At 57.6% G+C, this 24,268-nt stretch overlaps 1 protein-coding gene across 2 annotated transcripts in view; it reads right to left on the bottom strand.

Annotated features, from left to right (window-relative positions):
• The window catches only part of KIRREL1 (kirre like nephrin family adhesion molecule 1), an 89,671-nt gene extending 66,180 nt beyond the window's left edge, over positions 1–23,491 (bottom strand). For both annotated transcript variants that reach the window (XM_088016709.1, XM_088016710.1), the window contains exon 1: positions 23,366–23,491. In XM_088016709.1, coding sequence (XP_087872835.1) covers positions 23,366–23,417 — 52 coding nt within the window. In that variant the 5' untranslated portion in view covers positions 23,418–23,491. The remainder of the gene's footprint in view (positions 1–23,365) is intronic.
• Between the last annotated feature and the right edge of the window lie 777 nt (positions 23,492–24,268).

The following is a 24,268-nucleotide window of genomic DNA, read 5'->3' as shown; positions in this document are numbered from 1 at the left end:
CCAGAGACGTAGGGACCGGAATGGGGAAGACGCTCCCAGGTCGTTTGAATGAACCCTTATGTGACCTCCTAACACAGCCGCCTGGGCAACAGAAGATTTCTCCTCCTAATTAATGTTTTGTTCAGGCTGATGTTAAAATCCGTTCATACTCCCCCATCGCACATCAATCGGTGGCTGGATACCAGGTGCCAGGGCGCAAGTAGCCTGGGATGTAAACACTTGCCACAGATGGTTCTGGCGCAGGCCAGCCGGGGGGGGGGGGGGGGGGGGGGGGGGGGGGGGGGGGGGCAGCCACTCCTGTGGACTCTGTGCATGATGAGTGATGGGTTCCCGGCCCCTCTGGCACGCCTCTCTCAACTCTAGTGTTCCTTCCCTCTCATCCAGGCCTCCAGCTCTGCGTTTTCCTCCCCATTCTAGACCCCTTCGTGAACGCCCACGCCACCCTCTGTCTTCATTCTTCCTCAGATCAGCGGACGTTTCTGCATCTTTTCTGCCCAAAGTCGTGGGGAAGTGATGACCCAGTTGTTACCTGGTTTCCACACTTCCCACCTCAGGCCACATAACACACTCGGTTCCCAGGGGGGCACCCCCCCTCCCCACCCCAGTTCCGTGGCAACACTGCCCTGGGCCCAGCCCGGGCTTCCAGCAACCACGCCAGACCCCTCGGCTGCCACGGCCGTCCCAGCACGCCCACCCGGCCTCGGGTTCCCTCTCTCGGAGAGCAGGGAGGCCAGGCCCAGGGGCACAGCTCTCCCCGCGCAAGGTTTCAGGGCCGGGGCCTCCTCTGCAATCTTCCTGACTCTGACTCTTGGGAATTCCGACCCAGAGCGAAATTAAAAAGGGACTTCCTGCACCTCCCCAGTCCTAGTGTATTCCACGCGCCTCAGAAGGAGGAGACTTGGGTGAAAAAGAAAATCAAAGCTATTCCAATACTTCCATGGGAATGTGCACTATCTCCGCTTTCCTTCAACTGTCAAGATATTTGCCTTTTGAGGTTGAGAGCTGCTACTTGCCGGTTCCCTCCCCCCCCCCCCACATTCCCTTCAAACAAAGCTTTTCTGTCAGGTTTTTGACCCTGATGAAGATTTTTAACTGGAATCCTCCCCCCCCCAATTCTGAAGGATCTTTTGTCTTTTGAGCAAAAGAATTGAGGGACTGGAAAGGCTGCTTTTTTTCCCCCCTTGTAAGTAAAATGGGAAGAATTTTAAAAAGAAAAAAACCTGAAGGATAAAAGAAAAAAACAATATGGAGCTATTTTCTTTCTCAAAAATTTATTTTAATGGAAAACAAGAGAAAGACCTTGAGGAAAAGAGAGAAGAGCGGCTGGGAGAAATGCAGAAGCAGGAAGGGGAAAGGAGGCAAACTTAGGACGACCATCAGGGGGAGCAGTCAGGACGCCCGTCACTGGAACACTAGGAAACCCATCACTGGGAGCACTCAGAAACCCATCACTGGGAGCACCGGGCACCCATCACCCGGGAGCACTCAGAAACCCACCACTGGGATCCCTCAGCACCCATCACATGGGAGCACTTGGAAACCCATCACTGGGAGCACTCGGCACCCATCATTGGGAGCACTCGGAAACCCATCACTGGGAGCACAGCACCCATCACCCGGGAGCAATCAGAAAACCATCACTGGGAGCCCTCGGCACCCATCATTGGGAGCACTCGGAAACCCATCACTGGGAGCACAGCACCCATCACCCGGGAGCAATCAGAAAACCATCACTGGGAGCACTCGGCACCCATCATCGGGAGCACTCGGAAACCCATCACTGGGAGCACAGCACCCATCACCCGGGAGCAATCAGAAAACCATCACTGGGAGCACTCACAACCCCACCACTGGGAGCACTTGGCACCATCACTGGGAACACTCAGGCACCCATCACCCAGTAGCACTTGGGCACCCATCACCTGGGAGCACTCAGGAACCCATCACTGGGAGCACTCGGCACCATCACTGGGAACACTCGGGCACCCAGCACCCAGGAGCACTTGGGCACCCATCACCTGGGAGCACTCAGGAACCCATCACTGGGAGCACTCGGCACCATCACTGGGAACACTCGGACACCCATCACCCAGGAGCACTTGGGCACCCATCACCTGGGAGCACTCAGGAACCCATCACTGGGAGCACTCGGCACCATCACTGGGATCACTCGGGCACCCATCACAAGAGGACTTGGGACACCTGTCACCAGCAACACTTGAGCGCCATGCCCATCACTGGGAGGACTCGGGCACCCATCACTGGGAGCACTTGGGTGCCCATCACAAGAGGACTTGGGACACCTGTCACCAGCAACACTTGGGTGCCATGCCCATGAGTGGGAGGACTCGGGCACCCATCACTGGGAGCACTTGGGTGCCCATCACAAGAGGACTTGGGACACCTGTCACCAGCAACACTTGGGTGCCATGCCCATCACTGGGAGGACTCGGGCACCCATCACTGGGAGCACTCAGGATGCACACCTCTAGGAGCACTGGGATGCCCATCATGGGCTGCATCTCTACTGAACAATTTCTCCCACTTAAAGAGAAGAGAAAGAACTGGAAGCCCACTCTGAGGCAGCAAAAGAGTCCTCCTCTCCATACAGGCACAGCACCTCATAGTGCTAGCATTCAGTAAGTGCTCAATAAATGCAGGGTTGAATAAAACGGGCTGTCTTGGGTTACTGATGCTGTTTTTCCTTTCCTCCAGGACCAAATGAAAGGTTGGTTGGGAATGAACAGACAAGAGACACAGAGCTCGGGCCCAGCTCACCTGATGTGCTTGTGCAAGGCTTACAAACAGAGCTCACATTTTGCCAAACACTTCTTGTCTTACTCTGTTACCTTCCCTGGGCCCGGTTCCTGCCCCGTCTGGCTAGACACAACTGACCCAAAGAAAGGCTATCAGCTCTCAATTACTAGGCCATCGGTTTCTCACTTTAGAGATTATCCATGGAAAAATCTTAATCCCAGGCAGGCTGCTTCCCTCTGCCACCCAGAACGTTTCGGTTGTCAGTCTTGGTGCAAGTAGGGAATTAGACCTCACGTAAATAGCAGTCCAAGTCAGCACTAATGAGCAAGGCAAATCTGATTATTACCATCATGGTTATCACCATCATGCATTCCAACGTTAAAAAAATTTTTAAAGCAGTGGCCGGGTGTTACCCACGGTGAGCCTTCCCCTCCACTGCAACCACTGGGAGTAAATGACATTTACAGATTTAACCCAGGGACTCCAACAGCTCCCCACAGCCCTGGTCCATCTTGACAGCACCTCGGAAAGGAAGATTACCAACAATTTATATATTTTGTCACTTAGAATAGCAGCTCACAGTTCAGTAGCTGCTCACTTACTATTTGCCAGGCACCATGCTATATGTTTTATAGATCTTAACTCAACTGATTCGTTTGTTCCATAAAAGATTTGGCGCAACATACATAGACCTTCAGTCAATGACATAAACAATAAATTTTGAGAAGAAACTCAGCTTTGGGTGAGGTGGGGGTGAATAGGCAAGCAGGGAAAGAGAGATCGGGGTCAAGTCAATATACTGGATGCTCGCCAGGAGCTCCTGAATGCCCATCAGAGGCAAACTGGAAGGCTCGCTTTGAGCTCCCGAGCAGCAAGTGCAAAGAAAGATACTTTCAAAATCAGTGACACAAGTTACAGTATCAGTAAAATAAAACCAACTGATGGCTTAGGAAAAGTACTGCTATAGAACTTTCTCCATGGATCCTCAGGAAAGTACACGGGGAGGTGTTGAGCCATGCCCTGGGCAAAATCCCTGCCATAAATACAAGTTTCAAGGGTTGCTCCTGAGCATATTCTTCGGGAAGGCTGGTGGCACAGAGCCAAATGCTCAGCTCAGTGAAAGCAGTTCCTGGAGGGGCCAAAGCCGGTCAGTCTTGGCTGGCCACTCTCGGAGAGTCTGGCTCAGTGTGAGGATAAAATTTAGAGTATGTGGAGGCGCAGAGTGGAGGTGGGTCATAACAGCGGCAGCATATATGAGACAGGGTTCTTGCTACTTAGTTATTTGGGTCCTCAGTTCAGAGCTGTTTCTTGAGATGAGGAAGAAAAGAAGGCCACCTGCTCTGATATTCACCATTTCTTGGGAAGCATCTGAAGGGAGGGAAGGCAGAACTCAAGACTGTTGCCCTGAGGAGGTGGGGCAAGGGGCCAGCCAGCTATTGTGATGTCTGGGGTTGGGGTGAGGTACCTGAGAAAAACTCCCCTAAAAAATACAAAAGTACTTTGGCATTTAAAAACAAAATTCTACAGAGTACCGAACCCCCAAATATCAGCTTAGTTCCTGGCCATCCAAAGGCTCAGGAAGATGGGAGTCCGGCAGGAGGGCCCCTACGGAGCATCCAGGAAGTAGCCCCAGCAAAGCTCCCAGCTACAAGGTACCCCGACCCCGGAGGGAGAGTCCGGGGACCCCAGCATCTCAGAATCTCAGACCTGGAGGGCGGTGGTCAGCACGGAGGTCAGCCAGCCAGTGACCTCAGCACCCTTTATGCTGGAGATCGCCTGAGGGAAGAACGTTCACACCTCAGGTACCCACAGAGGCATTCAGGGTCCAGAAGTTCTTCCACGGATCTGACCAAAGCCCTTCTTGCTGAGAGCCCTTTCCTCACAGTGCAGGGGAGAAAGCCTGCCCAGCCACTGTCCTAGGGGCTGGACTGAGTGCGAAGGGCGGTCCCCCAGCAGAGGGAAGGAGGCTGGCGGGAGGGCTGGAGCTCCGAGCCCCTCGGTGAGTGAGGAGGACCCCGAGCCCCTCGGTGAGTGAGGAGGACCAGGCTGGGGCTGGAGTCTCAGCCATTCCCCACCGCCCCCCGCATCCCCCCCCCCCACCCGACAATGGGCAGGAGTCTGGAACCTGCAGCCTGTTACTTAATTATCTCTGAATGGTTTTTGTTCCTGGCTTTAAACATTTACCCCTGTTGGGTTTTCACGGCTTCGCCTGGGCCTCTGTCTCCTTTTCTTCGCGGTTGCCATGGCAACGACTCCAGGCGTACAACTGCTCTCTGATTTTAAATAAAAGTTGAGGTTTCTCTCTCTCTTCCCTCCCCCTCCTCGCTCCTCTTTCTCTCTGGGATGGATGAGGTTTCGCTCTCATCCCCGCCCTCCCCTCCACCTTCCTCTCTGCCCCGCGCCCTCCACCCAGCTGCTTCCTCATCATCACCTCTTCTCTCATTTCCTCCTTCCACCTGCCTCCTCCCTGAGCCCTCCCCAGACCTTCGGGCTCCAGGCTGGCCCTCATCCCCAGGCTGCCAGGACTGCAGGGGCAAGCCCCGGGGGAGGGGGGGGAGCGGGGGGCGGGCAGAGGCTGGAGGACAGGGCACATCTGGGGAGTCCCCGGTCCTCTCTGGCCTCAGTGAGCAGCGGGCTCCTGCTCTCACCACCCCCTCCCGGCAAGGACCTCCGGGTCTGTGCAGCGGGGAAGTGGAGTGGGAGATGTGTGTTGGGGGGGCGGGCAGGAACCATGCTGCAGCATCTGCTCAGGGCAGCGGGTCACCTTCCCTCCTGAGTCCTGGTTCTCACTGCTAACTTCCAGGGTGAGATTAAATCAGTGATTTTCAAACGGGAGAAGTCTCTGCAGTTACGGGGCAAGGGGCCGTGGGGTGCAGGGGTGCCTGGGACCCTGCCACAGGCTCTGCTTGTCTCTGCCAAGGCCGAGCGGTGGCAGGCCTTGCGGCAATCCTACAGCAGCAGATCTGGGTGTTTCCAGAGGAAGCCAGGAGCTCCTTCCACTCCCTGCTGGTGGGCTGGCGGGATGACTGTCCCCTGCTGCCCCTTCACCACCCCCAGTCCCAGACAGACGGGCAGGCCACAGCTCAGGGGGACACCTAATCATCTCTGAGACATCTCTCCAAGACAGAGGAGGTCCTTGCCCCCCAAGAACTGTGCATTAACTTATACTCACAACTCCAAGCAGGAGGGGCCGGCAGGCTTTCTGAGCTCTAGGCTACCATTAGGGAAACGGACTTGTGCTAGGTCACACAGAAAGTCAGAAAGGACGCTGGCACCCGAACGCAGGTCTCCTGACTACAAACCCAGAAGGTTAGGATTCGATTTAACAATAAGAGCTCACAAACACTGTGTGCTTAACGCGTCCCAGATACCTCACCAAGCGTCCACACAGGTGTTGTGATGCGGTCTGTCCCGCCCCGACAAGGCGGACGTACTAGCCTACAGCTGGAGTGCCCTGGACAGGGTCTAGCTGGTGGGACGCAGCAGGTCCTGGGCTCGGACCCAGTTATCTGAACTCCAGATGCTGAGGAGCCCGCTGGGAGCCTTGGGCACCTCACGCCAGCTCACTGTCTTACAGCCGAGTAAACCCCGAATGGGCACAGGATGTGCCCATGAAGAGTGAAGCTGAAAACCCAGGACACCCGGCCCCCGTCTGAGACTAGCTCCAATGTACCCTCGAGCTCTCGCTGTTTGTCATCTCACTGGGGACAGGGGGTGGGGATCCACGTGGGAAAAAAGGTCCCAACACCCAAGGGTCAAAATTGGAGGGAAAAAGGAAGAAAGAGCTAGTGGTCAGGAGCACGGAAAGAGCTGCTCCAGATGCACTGAGAACTAGAGAACTCGGGGCACCTGGCTGGCTCAGTCTGTGCAGCCTGCAACTCTTGACCTTGGGGGTCATGAGTTCAAGCCCTACAAGGGGCGTGGAGCTAACTTAAAAAGAAAAAGTAGAGAAGTCAGAATCAGGGTCCTGGGCTGCGGGTGCTCAGAAAGAAGAAAGAGGCTGAGCACTGGAGGAACCCGGGCCAGGATAGGAGGGTCAGTGCAGCAGCCTTCCTGCCCCTGCTGCTGCTCCCAGGCTCACTCCGGCTCTGCGTCCCTCACCAGGCGCACAAGATCCCGTTTACTCCCTCACCTTTGGACCCACCCTGTCCCCTGGCCAGGGAAAGGGACGAGCTTGGCACCCCTCCAACACCCCAGCGTCCAGGGGCTTCCAGACAACCAGCCCCCATGTGGAGGAGGGGGTCAGACCCATGCCCCCAGAGCAGACCCTGACTCGGCCCAGAGCTCCTGCACGGAGCAGGGAGCAGCCCCCCCCCCACCCCCCCGGGCCCTCCCAGCCTCCCTGAGCCTCTGGAGCCTCTCCCAGGCTCAGCCCGTCTCTTCAAATTGGTTCACAGAGGAGGAAAACAGGCCCAGAAGCTTCTCTGGGGGCCCTGACCCTGGCCGCAGAGGAGGCCCAGGCTTGACTTATGAAAGAGGTTGGGATTTGTTATTTGTTATTTTTGTTTTGTTTTTAACAAAACATAGTCCAGGGCCTTGGGGAACTTGCAATCTGGTGGAAAACTGGAAGGTCAGTGCTTTAAGTGGAGTCTGTGAAATGAGATAAAGGGGAGGTAAGTCAGGAAGGGCCCCCGGAGGAGCCGTGCAGCGAGGCCTGGGATGCGGGGGTGTCGGGTGCGGCGGGCTGGGGCGCAGGGAAGTGAGGAGAGAAGCCGGGCAGGAGGCTGCAGGCCCTGTGTTCTGGCTCCTGGGCTCCCAGTCCGCAGCCCTGGTTTTCATTCCTCCCTTCCCCCACAGCCGAGCTCTGGTAGGGCTCTGGGATGATTAAAACCAAAAGAATTTTAAATGTCTGGAATTCACTTTTCACCGCTGATGCCATTTGCTTATTTTCCCTCTCCCTCCCTCCTTATAATTTCTCCTCCTGGGAGAGCTGTTTGCCTCACTTCTTTCCTCTGGCCCGGTTTGCTGAGAGGGTTCCCAGTGCCCACCAGACCAGTCTGCTTTCACTGCGGGGAGGGGAGGAGGGGGGATGTCTCAGGAAAAGGGGAGGGAGGAGGGAAGGGCGGAGGGGCCTTGATCTCGCTGGCGAAAGTTCCCAGAAAAAGAAAAGAGAAGAAATAGCTTTCAGGGAAAGAAATCTGTCAAATGTTTATGTTCCCACAAGACTCTGCAAAATCTTTTCATAAATCCAAGCTGAAGTTCAGGGCGAAGCCAGAGATGTTTCTTCAGGGAGAAACTCTTACACAGGCCCAGGAGCCCAGGAACACCCCCAGCCCGATCCAGGGGCCCCCCCACCCTCCCAGAGCAGCTAGACCACTCCCAGGACAGCGGACGCTGTGTGCATGGGTGTGTGTGGGGGGGTCACGCCCGCTTTCTTGCCTCAAGTCCAGACCGTGTCCCTCTGCCCAGGTCCACCCTGCCGTCCTGGGGTACCCCAGCTCTGGCCCTCTGAACCCAGTACCTCCGCAAACCAGATCAGAAACCCAGGACCGGCCTCCCTCAGGAAGAACCAGCTCTGTTCGTGAACTCCCACAGGATGGCCAAGAGTTGGAAAACCATGCAGCCAGAAAGAATCTTGGAGATCAACCTTCTCATTTTACGAAAGAAAACAGGCCCCGGTCACTGGGTCCAAACGGGGCTAACATCCGCAGCTAGACTTACAAGCCAGTGCTCTTGCCTTCCGGATACAGATGTTCCCATTGTAATGCCCCGGAAGCCAGAGGCCGGGTCAGAAGTGGCAGCCACGTAAGACGTGCCACGTGTAACCCTTGAGCCCACAGGCTCTGCTGCAGGCCGCAGGCCCCGTGGCTGTCTGAGGCCCAGAGGTCCCCGAGGCGGGGGATCAGTCCTGCCTGGAGCTGGACCCCCGAGCTGAAGCAGCCCCAGCCCGAACACACAACTGATCTAAGGAAATAAAACCCATCCGGGGACAGAATGGCCTGGGCTGTCAGGCTCCAAGCACACCCCAGAAGGAGCCGAGGGTAGAAGGTCAAGGAAAGGAGCCCCCCCCCCCGCCACCAGCTTTGTACACAAGACACCTTGTCTCGTGTGGCTGCCCTGGGCACAGGCTAGGTGCTTTCCTGCGCTGTGGTAATAACACTCATAGCCGCAGTGAGAGTCGGAGCAGCACTTCCAAGCCCCTGTCCTAGGCCAGGGACACGGTCTCATGTAGACCTCCTGCAAGCTCTTCAAGGTTCCCACTCCCCAAAGAAGAAACCTCGGCTCAGACAGGTTCCATGACAACCCCCAGGTCTCACGACTAGTTATTGGCAGGGGAAAAAAAAAAAAAAAAAAAGGAAGAAGGATCCAATTTATTTCATTCTGAAGACCAAGCACATTGGGCCGGGTTGGGAGTTCAACATGGAGAGGGAAAAGGGGATGCTCCCCCCCGCTCCATCACCTCCCACGGGACCTGAGGAGTCCCAGGCCAGACGCCGTACAGCGGGGTCAACTCCTTGGTGGCTGAGCCTCTCAAATCCACCCTCCAGACGTGGCTCCTCTCTGCTTCTCTCTGGGGCGGAGCCCAGAGAAAGCCTGAGGCCTGTGGGGATGCGAGGGCAAAGCCTGGCGGGAACAGCGTCTCTGCCTCTCCGAGCCCGGGCTGTCCTGGGCTCTCACCTGCCGAGGACGGACACCCCGCACAGGTGTGGACGCAGGTTAGGCCTTGTTGCTCATCATTGTCTGGTCATTCCCATGGGATTGAGCTACGCCCCAGGGTACGTCTCCCGTCCTCCTCAAAACGTAAACTTCCAGGGCCAAGACCTGGGTCCCGCCTGGATGGTGGCCCTGGTCTGCTCTTGCCCATCACCGTCACAGGTTCTCACCCCGTGGGCCCCTCGTTCCAGCACAGGCCGGAGGGATTTCACCTGGGACCATCTCGTGCTCCTCACCAAGCTTTCTGCCCAGCAACCCGCGCATCTCTCCTGCCGCCTGGGCGGGCCGAGGGAGCCAGCCACGCGCAGCTCGGGCAGGTGGGCCTCCCCCAGGGAGCACGGCGGCCTCCCCACCCGGGCGGCGCCTCCTCGCGGCCCCGGGGCCCGGCTCCCACAGCTGCCCCAGGCCCGGTCTCTCCTCCCTGGGCCCCACCCCACCCGCTGCCCCCCTTCCTCAGTATCTCCCTCCCCTTCCCCCCACCCTTGTGCTGCCGGCTTGGAGCAGGAGGTTATGAAAATGAGCTGCGTGCCCAGGAGACTGTAATTATCTGCTAAGTGTGAAAGCCAGAGTGATTAATTAAGAGATAATAAAAAGGAAAGGAGGGCGAGAGGGGGCCTCGCGGCTTTGCTTTGATGATAGAACCTGAGGTGAGCCCAGCAATTAGGGGAATCTTTATCGAGAGTTAGCTATAATCCACAAATTATCAAGCACCAAGTGCTTCAGGAGCACATTCAGGGCACATTTCACTCCTGCCGAGAGACAGACGCACAGACAGGGAAGGACCGCAGGAGGAAGCGGCCAGGAGCCCTGGCCGGGGGGCTGGGAGGAGTACGGCACCAGCAGCCACAGACCGGCTGCGCACACAGTCCCGCGCCAGGCCGCCGGGCAGGCCCTCTGGGACGGAGAGCCTGGAAAGGTCGCGCCCCCCCAACACCACCTCCTGACGCCCTGGCTCCTCGCCCCCGATGGCCCCTCCCGGTGGGAGCACGAGCTACTGCGGCACCCACCCCTCCTGAGGTGTGAACTGCCCGGGCTGTGGGAGTTCAGCAGCCGCTGGTGTGAACGCCGCAGGGGTCACACATGACAAGGTGACACCACAGCTCTGAGCTCCCACTGGCCTCGCGCAGATGGGCTCCTCCACGCTCTCCTGCCCTCTGCCCGCCCCTGGCGCCCATCTCTCCTGCCTGCCTTCCCACGGGATCCCGCCCTACCGCCAATCCTTCCCACCGGGGCCCCTGTCCCCCTTGCCCCTTCCCACTGCGCTCCCAGGGAGCCTTCCTAACGGACCCTCCAGCACCCCTATCTCTTTCTGTCTCCTCCTGTGCCGGTGCACAAACAGGATTCAAACCCCCGTTAAGGCAATCTTCGTATGTGTGTAGACCTGGAGGAAGATGGGGAGCCTATGTCTCCTGTCCCATAGGAGAAACTACGTTTCCTCCCTCAAGCTCAAGTTCAGAGCTAAGAGCCTGCATTCATCTAATGTGGCCCAGATCCCAGGAAGATCTCCAAAGGCAGACACGAGCTCCTTCCTTCTCTGCCCGCACGGGGGTCTCTGGGGATCCCCCAGGGCAAGGCTGGGCTGAGGACACCCCCGTGTGATGCCAAGAGGGAACTACTCCTGCCCTGAAGCTGGAACAGGTCCTCCCTGGGGGGCCGGCCTCCCTTTGCCATCTCCTCCACGACCCCCACCCCCACCCGGGCAGCCACTGTCTGGATCCCCCTCAGTCTGGGACCCGTGCAGGGGGAAGGAGGGGCCCCCAGGCCGTAGGCTGGAGCCGGTGGGAAGGACGCCAGGGTCCTCCAAACCCCCACTGCTCTGAGCTTCTGGGAGGGGGGCCCTGGACAAGTCAGGGCATGGTAGCTCTGGCCCCAACTAGGGGACACTGGGAGACGGGTCTTGGTGCTCTGCTGGAATGACAATCTGACTTTGAAGAGACAACCTGCTCTGGCTCATGTGGGGCCTTAGAGGCGGTCCCACCGATGACCTCCCTGGGCTTGCTTCTCTATCAGCAGGAGCTCTGCCTCCAAGTGAGAAGATGAACATACCAGGGAAGACATCATTTACCCACACGTAGAGAACCCTGGACGTTTATTCCGCTGGGATCCCTGAAGAGACGGCTTTCTCCGTCGGAGCAGGAAGGGTTCGGGATAGACACCCACAGGAACTTCCCACTTGTGGGGCTTATTAGGCATGAGAGTAGTGAGCAGAGAGGACTGATGCATCTCCTTTCTCCTCCAAAAAGGACACTGAGGTCCAGGGGGAGTCAAGTTAGTCCGGCCTGAAGAGAGACATAGTGAGAGTCCAAAGATGTGCAGGCTCTTAATCATCCCCCCATTTTCATTCCCGACCCAGTCCTCTGCTCCAGAAACGTAGCTCCACCTTCTTCATTTACCCTGAAACCCCCTGGATTCACGTGTGCAGTTTGCGGCAACCCCATGCACACGTGCCATGGCTGAATGTGTGCTGTCCTCCGGGGGAGAGCGGAGGATGAAGGAGAATTGATGGGGATTCCTGCTTCCCCTACTGGATGGGATGCCCTAGACGTGAGGCTCAAGCATCACCAGGGCACCAGGAGAGCTCCGAAGGCGGAGGTCCCCTCTTCTCTGGCCTGCGGGCCATTCTCCTCCACAGATACAGACGGGAGGGAAAGAGCGGTCAGCTCACCATGTTGCCCGAACAACCATTAGGTCTGCTGAGAAACTGACCTGCCCAGAGACGGTCCTCACTGCCCCCCAAACCATGCCCCCAGTGAGGCCTAGGACCCGTCTTTCTTCCCAAATCACACCATTTGCTCATGACCCAATTTTCAAGCCAAAACCAACGGGGTCAAGGTCCTGGCTAGATCTCTGCCAAACTGTTTCTCTAAATCTCCACCAAACCAAGAGCTGGATGATGAGGACTTTCTTCAAGAAAAAAAAAAAAAAAAATGGAGTGGAAATGACCGACTGGCTCAGGCAGGGAGGGGTCCCCACCAATGCCCGGGCTGGTTGTTCTTCTGCCTTCCTGGTGAAGACCAGGACGGAGGGGGGTGGCTGGGGCCTGGCGAGGTGCAGGGCGGGCCCGGGCGGGTCAGTCTCCGGGAAGATGGCAGTGAAGGCTGGCAGGCACCGCCCCACTCCTGCCCACAACCTGCTTCCCTAAAACAAATATATCAAAGAAGCTCCCGAATCAATGACCTATCCAGGCTCCGTTATACAACTAAGCAGGCCGACAAGTGAATTCAGTTATGAGGATTCTGTTTTCTGGTGCCTCTCATTAGAACGTGCAAGGCCTATTTCCCCGGCGGAGAGCATCCTCTAACACTTTCAAGTGTGGTCCTGGGACCAGCAGCACCAGCAGCAACCGGGAGCTCGGCGCCAAGGCAGCACCCCCACCTGCCCCAGACCTTCTCACCCAGAATCCGCACTTCACCAAGACCCCTGGGTGTCTCCTAAGCGTGCCGGAGTTTGAGAAGTGCTGCTATGACCCACCGAGTTGAAAGCTTCTGGAGAGACAGGGGTTAAGGCGGGGTCACGCTTACGGTGCCCTGGGAGCAGAGTGCTTTTCCAGGCTTACAGCAGAGGTACAGCTCCACTCTGCAGGTGCAGAAACTAAGGCTCACGAATCCAAACCAGGGCGTTCTCTGCTATGCTTCGCAGCCGCCTCAGAGCTCCCACTGCACTGCGCCCCGGAGACCACAACCTCAGGAATTACCGACATCACGGTTCACCTCCCTTGGCACAGTACCCAGAGACTTGTCTGTATTTGGACTGTTACTTTTTCTTTGTTCACCCTCAGATCTGCCCCGGACAGAGAGCTGTAAGAAGCAGGCGCTGTGCCATGTTAATAATAACTATGATTTATTGAATATCTATTGTGTTCCAGACTCTGTTCCTTGATATACATTCCCCTCTGACTTAGATAGCTACTACTGTCCCCATTTCACAGACCAGAGAACTGAGGCCCCCGTCAGGCGGCCTGGTGGCAGCCACACAGGTGGTCGTCCCACAGACCTTCTGGTAAGGAAGCCCCAGGTCCCTCCAGGGGTCACCCAATTCTAGGGTTGTGTTGCGAGGGCCCAGTCTGCATGATCTGACCCTGGAGTGAGACCAAAGGCTACGTGCACAAACTAAATCCCCTAGGTACAGGCTCTGTGGCCCCCCGCTCTCAATTTTCTGCATAAATGGAGGGCGGCAGTGGTGCAGATAATCCAGAAGTCATTTCAACTTGGCTTTGCAATGCATTAGATTTTTTTTTTTTTTTTTTTTTGCAAAGTCAGATTTTCCTTTCTAATTATATTTGGCTCAAACCGACATTAAAATGAGTTTGCATTCCCACTTCCCCACTGCCTTGCGAGGGGCGACTTCCCCGATGTGTGCGGGGTGATAGGCACACGGGCGAGCGTAGTGTCCGCGTGGCCCAGAGCAGCTGAGGCGGCAGCCCAGGCCGCAGGGGTGTGCAGGGAGAGCGGGCAGGGGGAGGGCGGGGAGGCTGGGTTGTAGGCACAGAGCAGCAGGCCAATTGCTTAGGGCTTGGAATTAAGACCCAGGGGTCCTGAGGAAACTCCTTCTGGAGAATGAGGGCACCCAGGTGGCAAAACCCTCAACTTCTCCCAGGGGCTTCGCCCGCCAGACTGCCCACCCCTGGGTTTCTGCTCCTCCGAAAAATGCCTTCTCCCCCTCCGGGTTTCTCTCTCTGCCCCCATCTGCCCATCTCAGCTCCTTTCCTCCTAATAACCTCCCGGTTAAGCGAATCGAATGGGAAGAAGCAGTTAAAAGCACCTCCTGGCTTGACAATGCTGGGTAATGGAGCGAGCAGGGCCCCAGGCTGTTCCTCGGAGAATTCGGGAAGGAGGGGGAAGAACTCTGCTAAGCTGATTACAAGGACAAAGTTAATTTAGAGATGAGCCCCGTTGGGTGGGGGTAGGGAGGAGGACTCTGGACACAGGGGTTTGGAGACTTGGGGAAAGTGGGCTTTAGAGAAACAGCCTTTGTTCCTGGAAATCCTAATCCTTGGGAGGGACCTTAGCTCACTCCTTCGGATTCCTCAGCTCCTTCCATCCGGAGCAGGGGGCACAATCGGGGATTGTCCAGAGCTGGGGTATCTTCAACGGCGCAGCCCTGCATTCCAGAGGCTCCGGCGGCGGCAGCCCGAGCCTCCCGCCTATGGAGGTCCCCTCCCCCGGCCGGGCTGCCCCCTCCCCCGCCACGCTGTCCCCTCCCCCGCCGGGCTCCCAGCCTCCCGGGGCTGTGGACTGTTAGACCTCAGCATTTTTCACATTCTTCCCTCACAACTTTGGTTCTATAGGGTTGTCACTGTGTTTGTCCGCGGACTGAGAGTGCCCCAAGGACAGGGACCACACTTCACTTACCTTTCCATCCCCGGTGCCTAGGAGAGAGCCAGGCCCAGTCCCGCCATTAAAACAAGAAGACTTGCTTTGTTGGGCACAGGTTCCCACCTCGCTGGTGAGAACCTTCTTCAAAGGTTTCCATTTGAGAAAAGGAGCTTGCGGGCTTACAGAAGTTTAAAAATCTCTAGGCTCCCAGCCCCCAAACACACACACATCTACGGCCACCATAGCCCTGGAGTGACCGTGCAGGGACTAAGTCCAGATTGGCCCTCAGATGCAACCAGAGGGCCCCCCTAGAGTCTGGACAGCCCCCACCCCCCCACCCCCAGCCAGGCTCCCAGGGAACAGGCACAAGGGGCCTAGGCTCAGGCCTCCTGACACTGCTCTGCTCTGGGCTCACTCTACAGAGTTCTGCCCCTATACACCTTTGTCTTAAGCCCGAGGACTCCCTGTTCATCATCCCAGAGGCTCCCCAACTCAGCCCACAGATCTGAGAACTGCTACTTCTCCTGGGTTTTTTTGCTCACTTCTGCCTGGTCAAACCCTGATTATCTGTCTCCTTCACCTTGTTGTTTAACTGAAGGGTTACAAATTTCTGCGGCCGCCCCAGCAGATGAGGAGCGTAAGAGAAGGGGACGTTTTGGTGAGGAGTGAAGTAGGGATCATACTTAAACAACGGAACGCCCCGGGTCCACGTTTCCAATGGGACAGTCTCTGGCCTGGCTTTTCAAGCCCTTCCGGGTCTGGTCCCAGTCTCTTCTGGATCACCTCGCCTGTTTCTCCCCAACACAAATCCCCCCGGCTGCAACCAGTCTCCACGGACGCCCTGCATTCAGCAGCCACACCTTGGCTCCGGAAGTTCGGCGGGTCTGGTAATACTCTCGCTCTTCCTGCCACATGCACATCCTGTCCATCCTTAGACCCACTTCCTCCACGGAGCCCTTCCCAGCCTCTTTGGCCCATGCCGACTCCCCTGGCCTGGACGCCTCCCTCCCAGCACGGCGGCCCTCTGCCCAGCGGTACCAGGAATCCCAGCACGTGCACATCTTAGCCTCTTGGAGGGGAGGGACCCCCAATATCATGTCATTTTTCAAAGTTTTTGCGTAACACCTATCAGAATGTGTTGGATATAGCTGGATTTGAAAAAAAATTCAATCTCCCCATTTTATGGAAGAGGAGGAAGGAGGCCTCCTGAAGCTAAGTAACTGACACTTAAATCACAGCTGGTTTGCAACAGTGGTGTCTGGCCCACAGGAGACACACAACACATTTCCACTGAATGAAGGGACAGAGTGCCTGCTCCTTCCACATGCCTTCCAGCCAGGATGTGTTCCTCACACTGCTTCAGAAGGAGATAAGGAGCAGAGAAGAAAAGCCTCCCACAGCCTGATCCAGAAGGATCTACATCCCTCACCTGGCCTGGGGGGAGGGGGGGACAGCCCCACAGGCACAGGGCACCTGACTTGGGCTCCTGCTGTCCCTTCTCAGAAGCCCCCCCCCCCATGAAGCCCCAGCACCAGCTAAGGGAATTTGCTAGGGAGTGCTAGAGATTTCCACCCCTGGATTTAAGAGCCTTCATTCTGAGGAGGGTGGTTGGCTGCAAGGCCCATTTATTTCAATACGATCCCAATTTTGTTAAATGGGCTCGAGGAGGGCAGAGAGGAATGAGGCATCAGCCCCCAGAGACTACAGAGGTTAATAAAAGTTGCTGGAGAAATTAAATGTGGAGGGAGGGAGGAACTGGGAGCTCCGGGAGCTGATGGAGGGCGAGAGCAGGCTGGGAGAAGGAACAAAACGTGATGTCCATAGTGTCCTGGAGCCAGAGCGGCCTAATCCAGGCTCAGGGTCTGTGAACCCGGGCAGGCAGGTGTGAGGGCTGGGGGCTGCGGGGGGGGGGGGGGGGCGAGTCACAGCAGGGGAGCCACCGGGTTCTGACTCGCTTAACCTTGCTTGCAGTGCGTGCATCTATCACAGGGGATACAGAGCACGCAAGACAAGACAAGCAGCAGTGCCTTCGAGGACTCAGGACGGCACCCTGGCTGGAAGTGGCGTGCTACCCAGACACGTGGCAGTGCTGCACACCCATGCTCTGCTGCTCTGCTGAATGGACGCGCCGGGCGCACATGGAGATACTGGGTCCGTGCGTGTCTGGGGGCGAGAAGTGGGTCTGTGACAAGTGCACGTGTGGGCGGGGTGAGCGTGTGCACATGAGAGCGGGGTGAGCATGCGCGCATGAGGCGGGGTGAGCATGCAGGCAGGGTGAGTGTGCGCGCGTGCAGGTGGGGTGAGCGTGCAGGCGGGGTGAGCGTGCACGCGTGCAGGCGGGGTGAGTGTGCACGCGTGAGGTGGGGTGAGTGTGCAGGCAGGGTGAGTGTACACACGTGTCGGCGGGGTGAGTGTGCGGACGGGGTGCACTCGCGCGCATCAGCGGGATAAGCGGACACACGTGTTGGTGGGGTGAGCGTGCGCGCATGCAGGCAGGGTGAGTGTGCACACGTGCAGGCAGGGTGAGTGTGTGGACGGGATGCACTCACGTGCATTAGCAGGATGAGCGTGTACACATGTTGGTGGGGTGAGTGTGCACGCATGAGGCTGGTGAGCGTGCAGGCAGGGTGAGTGTGCTCACGTGCAGGCGGGGTGAGCGTGCAGGCAGGGTGAGTGTGTGGATGGGATGCACTCACATGCATCAACAGGATGAGCGTGCACACATGTTGGTGGGGTGCGTGTGTGCGTGTGCAGGCGGGCACACACGCGGTGTGCAGGGCCTGTGTCCACAGACTTCCATGGGGCAGTAATAGAGGGGAAATGCTGGTCCAGCGGGGCTTTCTTCTGAGAATCATTCCCCACCCCCACCGCACTTACGTTCTAGCCCTGGCTCTGTCACTTCCTGGCTGCTTCATCTCTGACAAGCTGCTTATCTTCTTTGGGTCTTCTTTGTCCGTTTATAAAATGAGGATAGTAACTCCTGCCTTTCACAGATTACTGTCAGTATTAAGTTAGTTACTAATACATACAAAACACAAAGTGCATCCTCCACAAAAACAAATGATCTTCTCCCTCACTTGAAGTGAGCCCATTCTCTCCCGATCCCCGAGACTGCCTTTCTTTCCCTGGTCTCACATTTCAGGATCAAAAACATGGCTGGTGTTTCTCCTCCACTGCTGACCACCCAGCCCCGCACCCCCAGCCCTCTCCAGCCCAGAGCCTCCTCCCACAGCCTGCCTAGGAAGATGGCCTGAAGGTGCCGGGAAGAAACCAAGCGGGAGCTGGGAGGTCAGAAGGGCCATGGCTCTCTCAGCTCTGGATGCATGGAGAGGGAGTTCCCCGTCCTCCGTGGGGAAACAGCCCCCAGAAATCAGAGGGATTAAGGCATTAGCCCCCAGCTCTTCCCTCCAGCCTAACTACTACCCTTCGCAAGTCATTTAAGCTCTTATGCTGTTTTCTCATCTACTAAATGGAGAAATAGTAACTATCCAGGCTGCATCATAGGATGGTCGTCTATCTCTATTAAATGAGATGGTACATGCGAGAATGCTGAAATTGCAGGGCACCACACAAATACACAGTTAGAGACTACGGGTAGAAGAAAGGGGGAAGGGGGCTGACGCATTGCAAACCTCTTTCTGATCATAGGGGCAGGATGCACCGCTCCCACCCGCTCTGAATAAAACGAGAGAGCCATCAAAGCAGGGCAAGGAGATGGACAAGGGCCAGGCACCAGGAGCAGCCTGCCCCCCCAGCGTGGGGAGGAGGAGAGGAAGACCACTCTCCCCTCCGAGGCTGCCTCAGCTCCAAGTGAGGCCCGACACACATGCGTGCGCCCATCCTGGAAGTGCCTGGCAGAGTGTGGGCTTTGTAGCCGCACAAAGAGAGTTTTAATCTGGGATCTATGGCCTTGAACAAGTTAAACTCAGCTTTGGTTTCCTCATCTATAAAATGAGGGGGAAGGATTTACTTCACAAGGCCATTATAAGGAATAAGGGATAATATGAAAAGCACACAGTAGGACTTCAATATAAAGTAATTTTGATGCGCTCCCACAAGTGCTCCTCACCCATGCTTGGCCAGCCATAGCGTCTCAAAACCCACTGGATCAGGCCGCCTGAGCCCCCAGCCTCTGTGTCTGCCAGGAAGGGCCTGGCTTGGAAGTGACCGGCTGCCCCGTGCTCACGCCTTGCCTCTATATGATTCTGGCCCCCTCCATGAGTCAGCCTTGCGTGGAGTTCCCAAATGTGTGGTTCATGGACCTGTAAGGCTGTGTTCAATATTAGAAACAAACACAGGGCTGCAACCCTTTTTATCTGCCAAGTAGAGTCCTTTAAAAAAAAAAAAGCCACTTTTGAGCACCATCACACCATCCAAGAAAAACCATCCGATACTAAAAAATATGGAAAGACAGAATTTCAGAATAAAGGATTGTTTTTAAAATGGGAATGAGTTTACCTTTACGGGATGCTCACTCCCTCTTCTCCCTAGTCCCCATTCCACTCTGGACCAGGAAAGATCTGTCCTAGTACAGCAAAGGTCCCTGGGGGCATGTGGGGTCCCTGGACAGGGCAGGGGGAGGGGTGCGTGTGTATGTACAGGCTTTGAGGTCAGTCAGTTCCCACAACTACCAGCAAGATATTTCACCTGTCTAAAACCCAATTCCCCAACCATGAAAGGGGGGCAATTACAGAGCTGATCTCGGGGCTTGTTGCACCGATTAAACTAGATAATGCATATGAAGTAGTTAGCACGAGGGCACCACAAATGATCTGTGTTATTTCCAGCCTCAGAAATGCGGCCACCTCAGGCTAGTGTCCCCTCCTCACTGCCCGCAAGAGCCCCGAATCCTCCCTGGACTGCCAGCTTCTTCCACTCTGCTTTCTTCCCAGCCCCAGAGCTTCCGAGATCTCCAGCCCGCAGGGGCTGCTCAGTGTCCCCTCCTGGGCCTGCTGAGACCCAGTCCTCTCCAGGAGAGGTCCCCGAGGAGGCAGAAGGCCAGGACAAGAATCGGAGCAGCTGGAGTGAGAAGACAGAGAAGCATAAAGAGCTGCGAGGAGACCCAGACACAGACAACCCACCTGCTGCCCCTCCACGTGCAGCCACCAGGTCCTGATGGCAAGCGTTGCTGAGCCCTGCTCCCTGTGCACTAGGTCCGTGCACTAGGCGCACGCAGTGCATTGCATTGCCATCCCAACCCTGGGAGGTGCGATTTCTGTCCTCGCTGTACAGGCGAGCAGAGTGAGGCCTGGAGAAGGCGCACACCTTGCTCAAGCTGCCATGACATGTCTACCAAGTGGCCGAGGGGGTGTAACCAGGGAGCAACTAGCCTGGGGCCTCGGATGTAGACCCTGCCTTTCCCACACTCTAGCGCTTGCATCAAACCAATCAACCGATCAGAGTCAAGGGCACTCACCGAGTGGGCAGCACTGGCATCAGAGGCTGAGGGGATGGAAGAGAAATTAAGACTTGGTCCCCAAGGTACAAAGGCCAGAGGAGCTTGGGTCAGCGCACCGGGCTCTCGTGGCAAAGGGTGAGAGCTGGCCAGTGCTGGCTTCCTGGTCCCCACCCCACCAGAGAACCAGGCAGAGCAAGACGACCACAAGCCAGGGGCCTGGTAACCAGCATAAGGTGGGAGCGAAGGCCTCCACATCTCCTCCTTCTGATCCGAGCCTGTCTGAGGTCCAGGAGTAATGCCAGGCACGGAGCAGGGGGTTCATAGGCTCCCTTTAGCTGAGTGGAAGTAGAGCCCAATCAAGGTCAGAGGGGGACCTGGCATCCTGATTTCTGCCATGTCTCCCCAGCCTCTTCCCCAGCCTCAAGGCCTGCTCTGGGCTGGGCAGACACAGGTGGGGCTTCTGCAGCCCGCGTGCATCGGCGAGGGGAGAGCAGATCCCAACCACTGATCCTTCCACACTCCTGTTCTCTGCCAGGACAGAGCTATACTCAGGCAGTCCAATCCTGGGGATTTAGGAGGCTCTTGGCTCTTCCCTTGGCTCCTCAGCCCCCTGCCATGCCGAGGCAGGGGTACCTGGGGGCCGCTGGGGGCTGGAGGGACAGATTTTTCTCCTACCCCCACCTCCATCCCCCAGAGGCAGCTCCCGCCCCGAGCCAGCCTGTCATCCCACATTGCTCTGATTAGCTATAATCTTTCTTTTTCAATTTCTCCTCCCAGAGACCGGGGAGCGAGAAAATCTCCCAGAAAATGAATAAATATTTCAATTTTCGGCGCAATCAGTCTGAGGAGCCGGCGCATGATGGAAACGGGGGGAAGGATAATGGTTTTCATTTAGATAAGATACAGAAAATTATTTAGTGAAAAATGAAGATTGATGAAGCCCATTGAAATTCTTTAAAATGCGATTTTTATTTCTCTGCCTGGGCTGAATCTCTCCTTCCCCCCTCCTCTCTGCTCCCCCTCAATTTGACTGCCTTCTGCCACCTTCTCCCCTTTTCCCCACCACCAGCCTCCCCCACCCCCACCCCCGCCATACCCCCTCCCCCTTTTCGTCTCCCACGACCCCAGTCCCTAGCCTGGAACTCTTTCTTTCTAAGGATGGAGGCCAAGGGAGGTCACCTACCCTGTGAGTGTCCCAGTCTCCCTCGGTCCCTGCTCCTTCCCTCCCTGTCGGCTCCCCAGTCCCTCCCAGGAACCTCGGCTGGACTTCCTCTTCCCTCCCTGTCCATTTTCCCCCTTCCTTTCCTTTGGCACCCCTCCCCCACCCAAATACTCTGCACACTCCTTCGGGTCTCCGGTCTTGCTTTCAGCCTCCTGGAAGGCAAGGAGGTGGGAGCTTGACTGACCCAACCCTCGACCCTCCCCCTTCCCCTTCCCAAAGGGAGGAAGGCACACAGCACACTCCTCTCTCTCTGACTGATTCTGTTCCCGATTCAATCCACATGTCTCTCCTGTTTGCTAACTGCAGCTTTTGTTCCTTGAAGCTCATTTTGTTCCATATTGCTGACATGCTGGGGCTGCAGGAAAGGGGCAGACATAAGCTTGCCCCCAACACATGCTGCTACTGACCCAGCAGCCCCCCCCACCCCCCAGCAGCCAGCCTCACAAAGTCAGAACTTGCGTTCTCTGTCCCAACTTTGTGCCAGGCGGCTGCTTGGCCTGCCAACACCAGGGCCAGGCCTCCTTCCCCAGCACCGCCTCTCACCCCGCTCACACTGGGGATGCGCGCCCTTCCCAGGTCTTAAGCCTGTGTTGGGGGGCATGGGTGACTTTCCAGGAAAGAAAGATCCAGACCAGCCCCCCACCAACTCAGCCAGGCTTTGCCTTGGGAGCTGGGGAGGGTTCTGGTAAGGAGAGGAGGTGTCCAGCACAACACCCCACCCCTAAACACACACACACACACACACACACACACACACACACACACACACAGCAGCCCAGGAAGGGAACTAAGACAGGGCAATGCCTGAGGGTGTTCTACCCCAAGTGGACTTCCCTCCACCCAGATTCCACTCCACCCAAAAGGAGACCACCTCCTCCATGATGTAGTCTGCCCACCTCCATAGGTGTCTGCCTATATGAACGTCTGTTCAAGTTTCTTTGTTTGCTGGAGGGTTGGTCTCTGTAGAAGGGTTTCAGTGTGTGTGTCGCGTCCTTGTAAATGCCCGCCCGCATACATGCACTGTGTCTGGGTGAGTTTTGATGTGTTTGGGTGCATGAACATGCAAGCCGACGTGGGGGAGGAATCTGTGTTCCTCCTGGTGTCAGTGCCTTTGTGTGGATGTGTCTGTCTCCGTTTGGGAGATGCTTGTGGGTACATCTGTCTCAGTAGGTGAGTCGTCTGTCTCTGTGTCTATGACTGTTTTTTGGTGTTTGTGTGTCAGCTCCATTTTTGGAAGGGGGCAGCTAGCTCGGCAGGATTAACTCTTCCTTAGAGTGAGACTCAGGAGGCCAGAATGCACACCCACAGAGCCCGGTGCTGGCTGAAGTCTGGGCCCTCTGTTTCCCCAGCTCCCCCCCCCCGACTCCCAGCCTCAAGATACACTAACGTCCTCACCTCTCTCAACCTCTCCCTCATTTCCCAGCTTCTCCCCTGCCAGTTCCAAATACGCCCCGACATCCACACTTTCCCGCCCCCAAGTGGGATGTGAAGCCCCCCTACAAGTGCCCCCCTGAACATCCAGCCGGCCCGAAGCTGCCTGTGGAAGTCCGCTCCCCAGCCGGCGCCTCCGCGAGCAGGGGTCCCACCAGAGGCCCCCAGGCAGCCCTCCCCGTTTCCAGGGGGGGCGGCCCAGACAGGCTGGAGCGCCCCACCCCCCCCCAAACCAGGGGCTAGGCTGGAGTCGGGATTCCCTTCGTGGCATCTTCGGGAGCCGGGTCCCCAGCTTTCCGCGCACCTCCCACCCCAAATCTGAAATCCCACCTTCCTCCCAGCCCTCATCACCCCCTCCGCCCCCCCTCCCGCAGGACCCGGGCGTGCAGACTCTGGGCCTCGCCGGGCAGAGGCAGGGAGGGCGCCCGAGGCTCGGGAAGGCGCTGCGTGCGCGCTCGGGTCCCGCGACGGCCCGACCCCAGCGCTCGCGGCCGGGGACAACTTGGGCGCAGCCGCGGGAAAGTCGGGCCCGCGCCCGAGGTGGGGGTGCGGGGGGTGCTGCCTGCCCGGCGAGGCGGCGGGGCTTACCTTGGGAGAAAGTGTCGGAGAGAGTGAGGATCCAGACGAGGAGGCTCAGCATGCTGCCCGCCGCCCGCCGCGCCGGGGCTCCGAGTTGGCGACGGAGCGCGGGGCGCGGGCGGGAGGAGGGAGCGGGGCCGGAGCCCGCCCCCGGCCCTGCACACGCGCGTGCACACGCGCACACACACTCGCACGCGCGCACCCCCGCGCGCACCAACTCACTTCCCTGCCCTGCGCTCTCCTGAGCCCTCGGCTCCCAGCCGCGGCCCCCGCCCTCCCGGCCTCCCGGCCTCCCGGGCCCCCGCGGTCCCGCCCTCGCCCCGGCCCTGCCCTCTCCCGCCCGGTGCTGCTGCTCGCCCAGCTCGCGCTCTCCGGGGCTCTTCCGCTCTCCGCTCCTCCGGGCCCTCCCCTCCCCTCCCCTCCCCTCCCTCCCCGCCCCTCCTGACGTCTCCTCCCCCAGCCCTCCCCCAGCCCTCAGGCCCCCGGCGCGCACGCACACCCCTCGCCGGGACTGAGATGCCCGCGGCGCGGGACCCGGGGTGGGGGAGGAACAGGGACCGGCCACCTCGCCCCAGCCGTCACACACACGCAGCTTGGGGCCTGCGCTGCCGAGGGGGCGGCGGGCTGTGGGGGCGGCCGGGCGAGGACCTGCCCCTGGGCCGGGGGTTGGCCGTGATGGGGAGGCAGTGTGAGTGCATGTGTGTGTCTGCGTGTGTGTATGGGGGGAGGGGGGACGCGGTGGGCAGGTGGTGGGTCTTGGAGTCAAAAAACACAAAATCCCTGGGTTTTTTTCTTGTTAATCCCACATCCAGAATCTAACCCCTAGATTCTCGAAATTGGGAATTCTCGATGGACTACTGAATGCTGGGGTGGGGATGCGATGTGTGCCTCTCCCCAACTACAAAACCCGGA

This window comes from Eumetopias jubatus, unplaced genomic scaffold (assembly GCF_037043125.1).
Source record: "Eumetopias jubatus isolate StellerSeaLion01/CBP00866 unplaced genomic scaffold, mEumJub1_p1.0 scaffold_12, whole genome shotgun sequence".
NCBI classification, from domain to species: Eukaryota; Metazoa; Chordata; class Mammalia; order Carnivora; family Otariidae; genus Eumetopias; species Eumetopias jubatus.
This window is presented reverse-complemented; position numbering and strand designations above follow the sequence as displayed.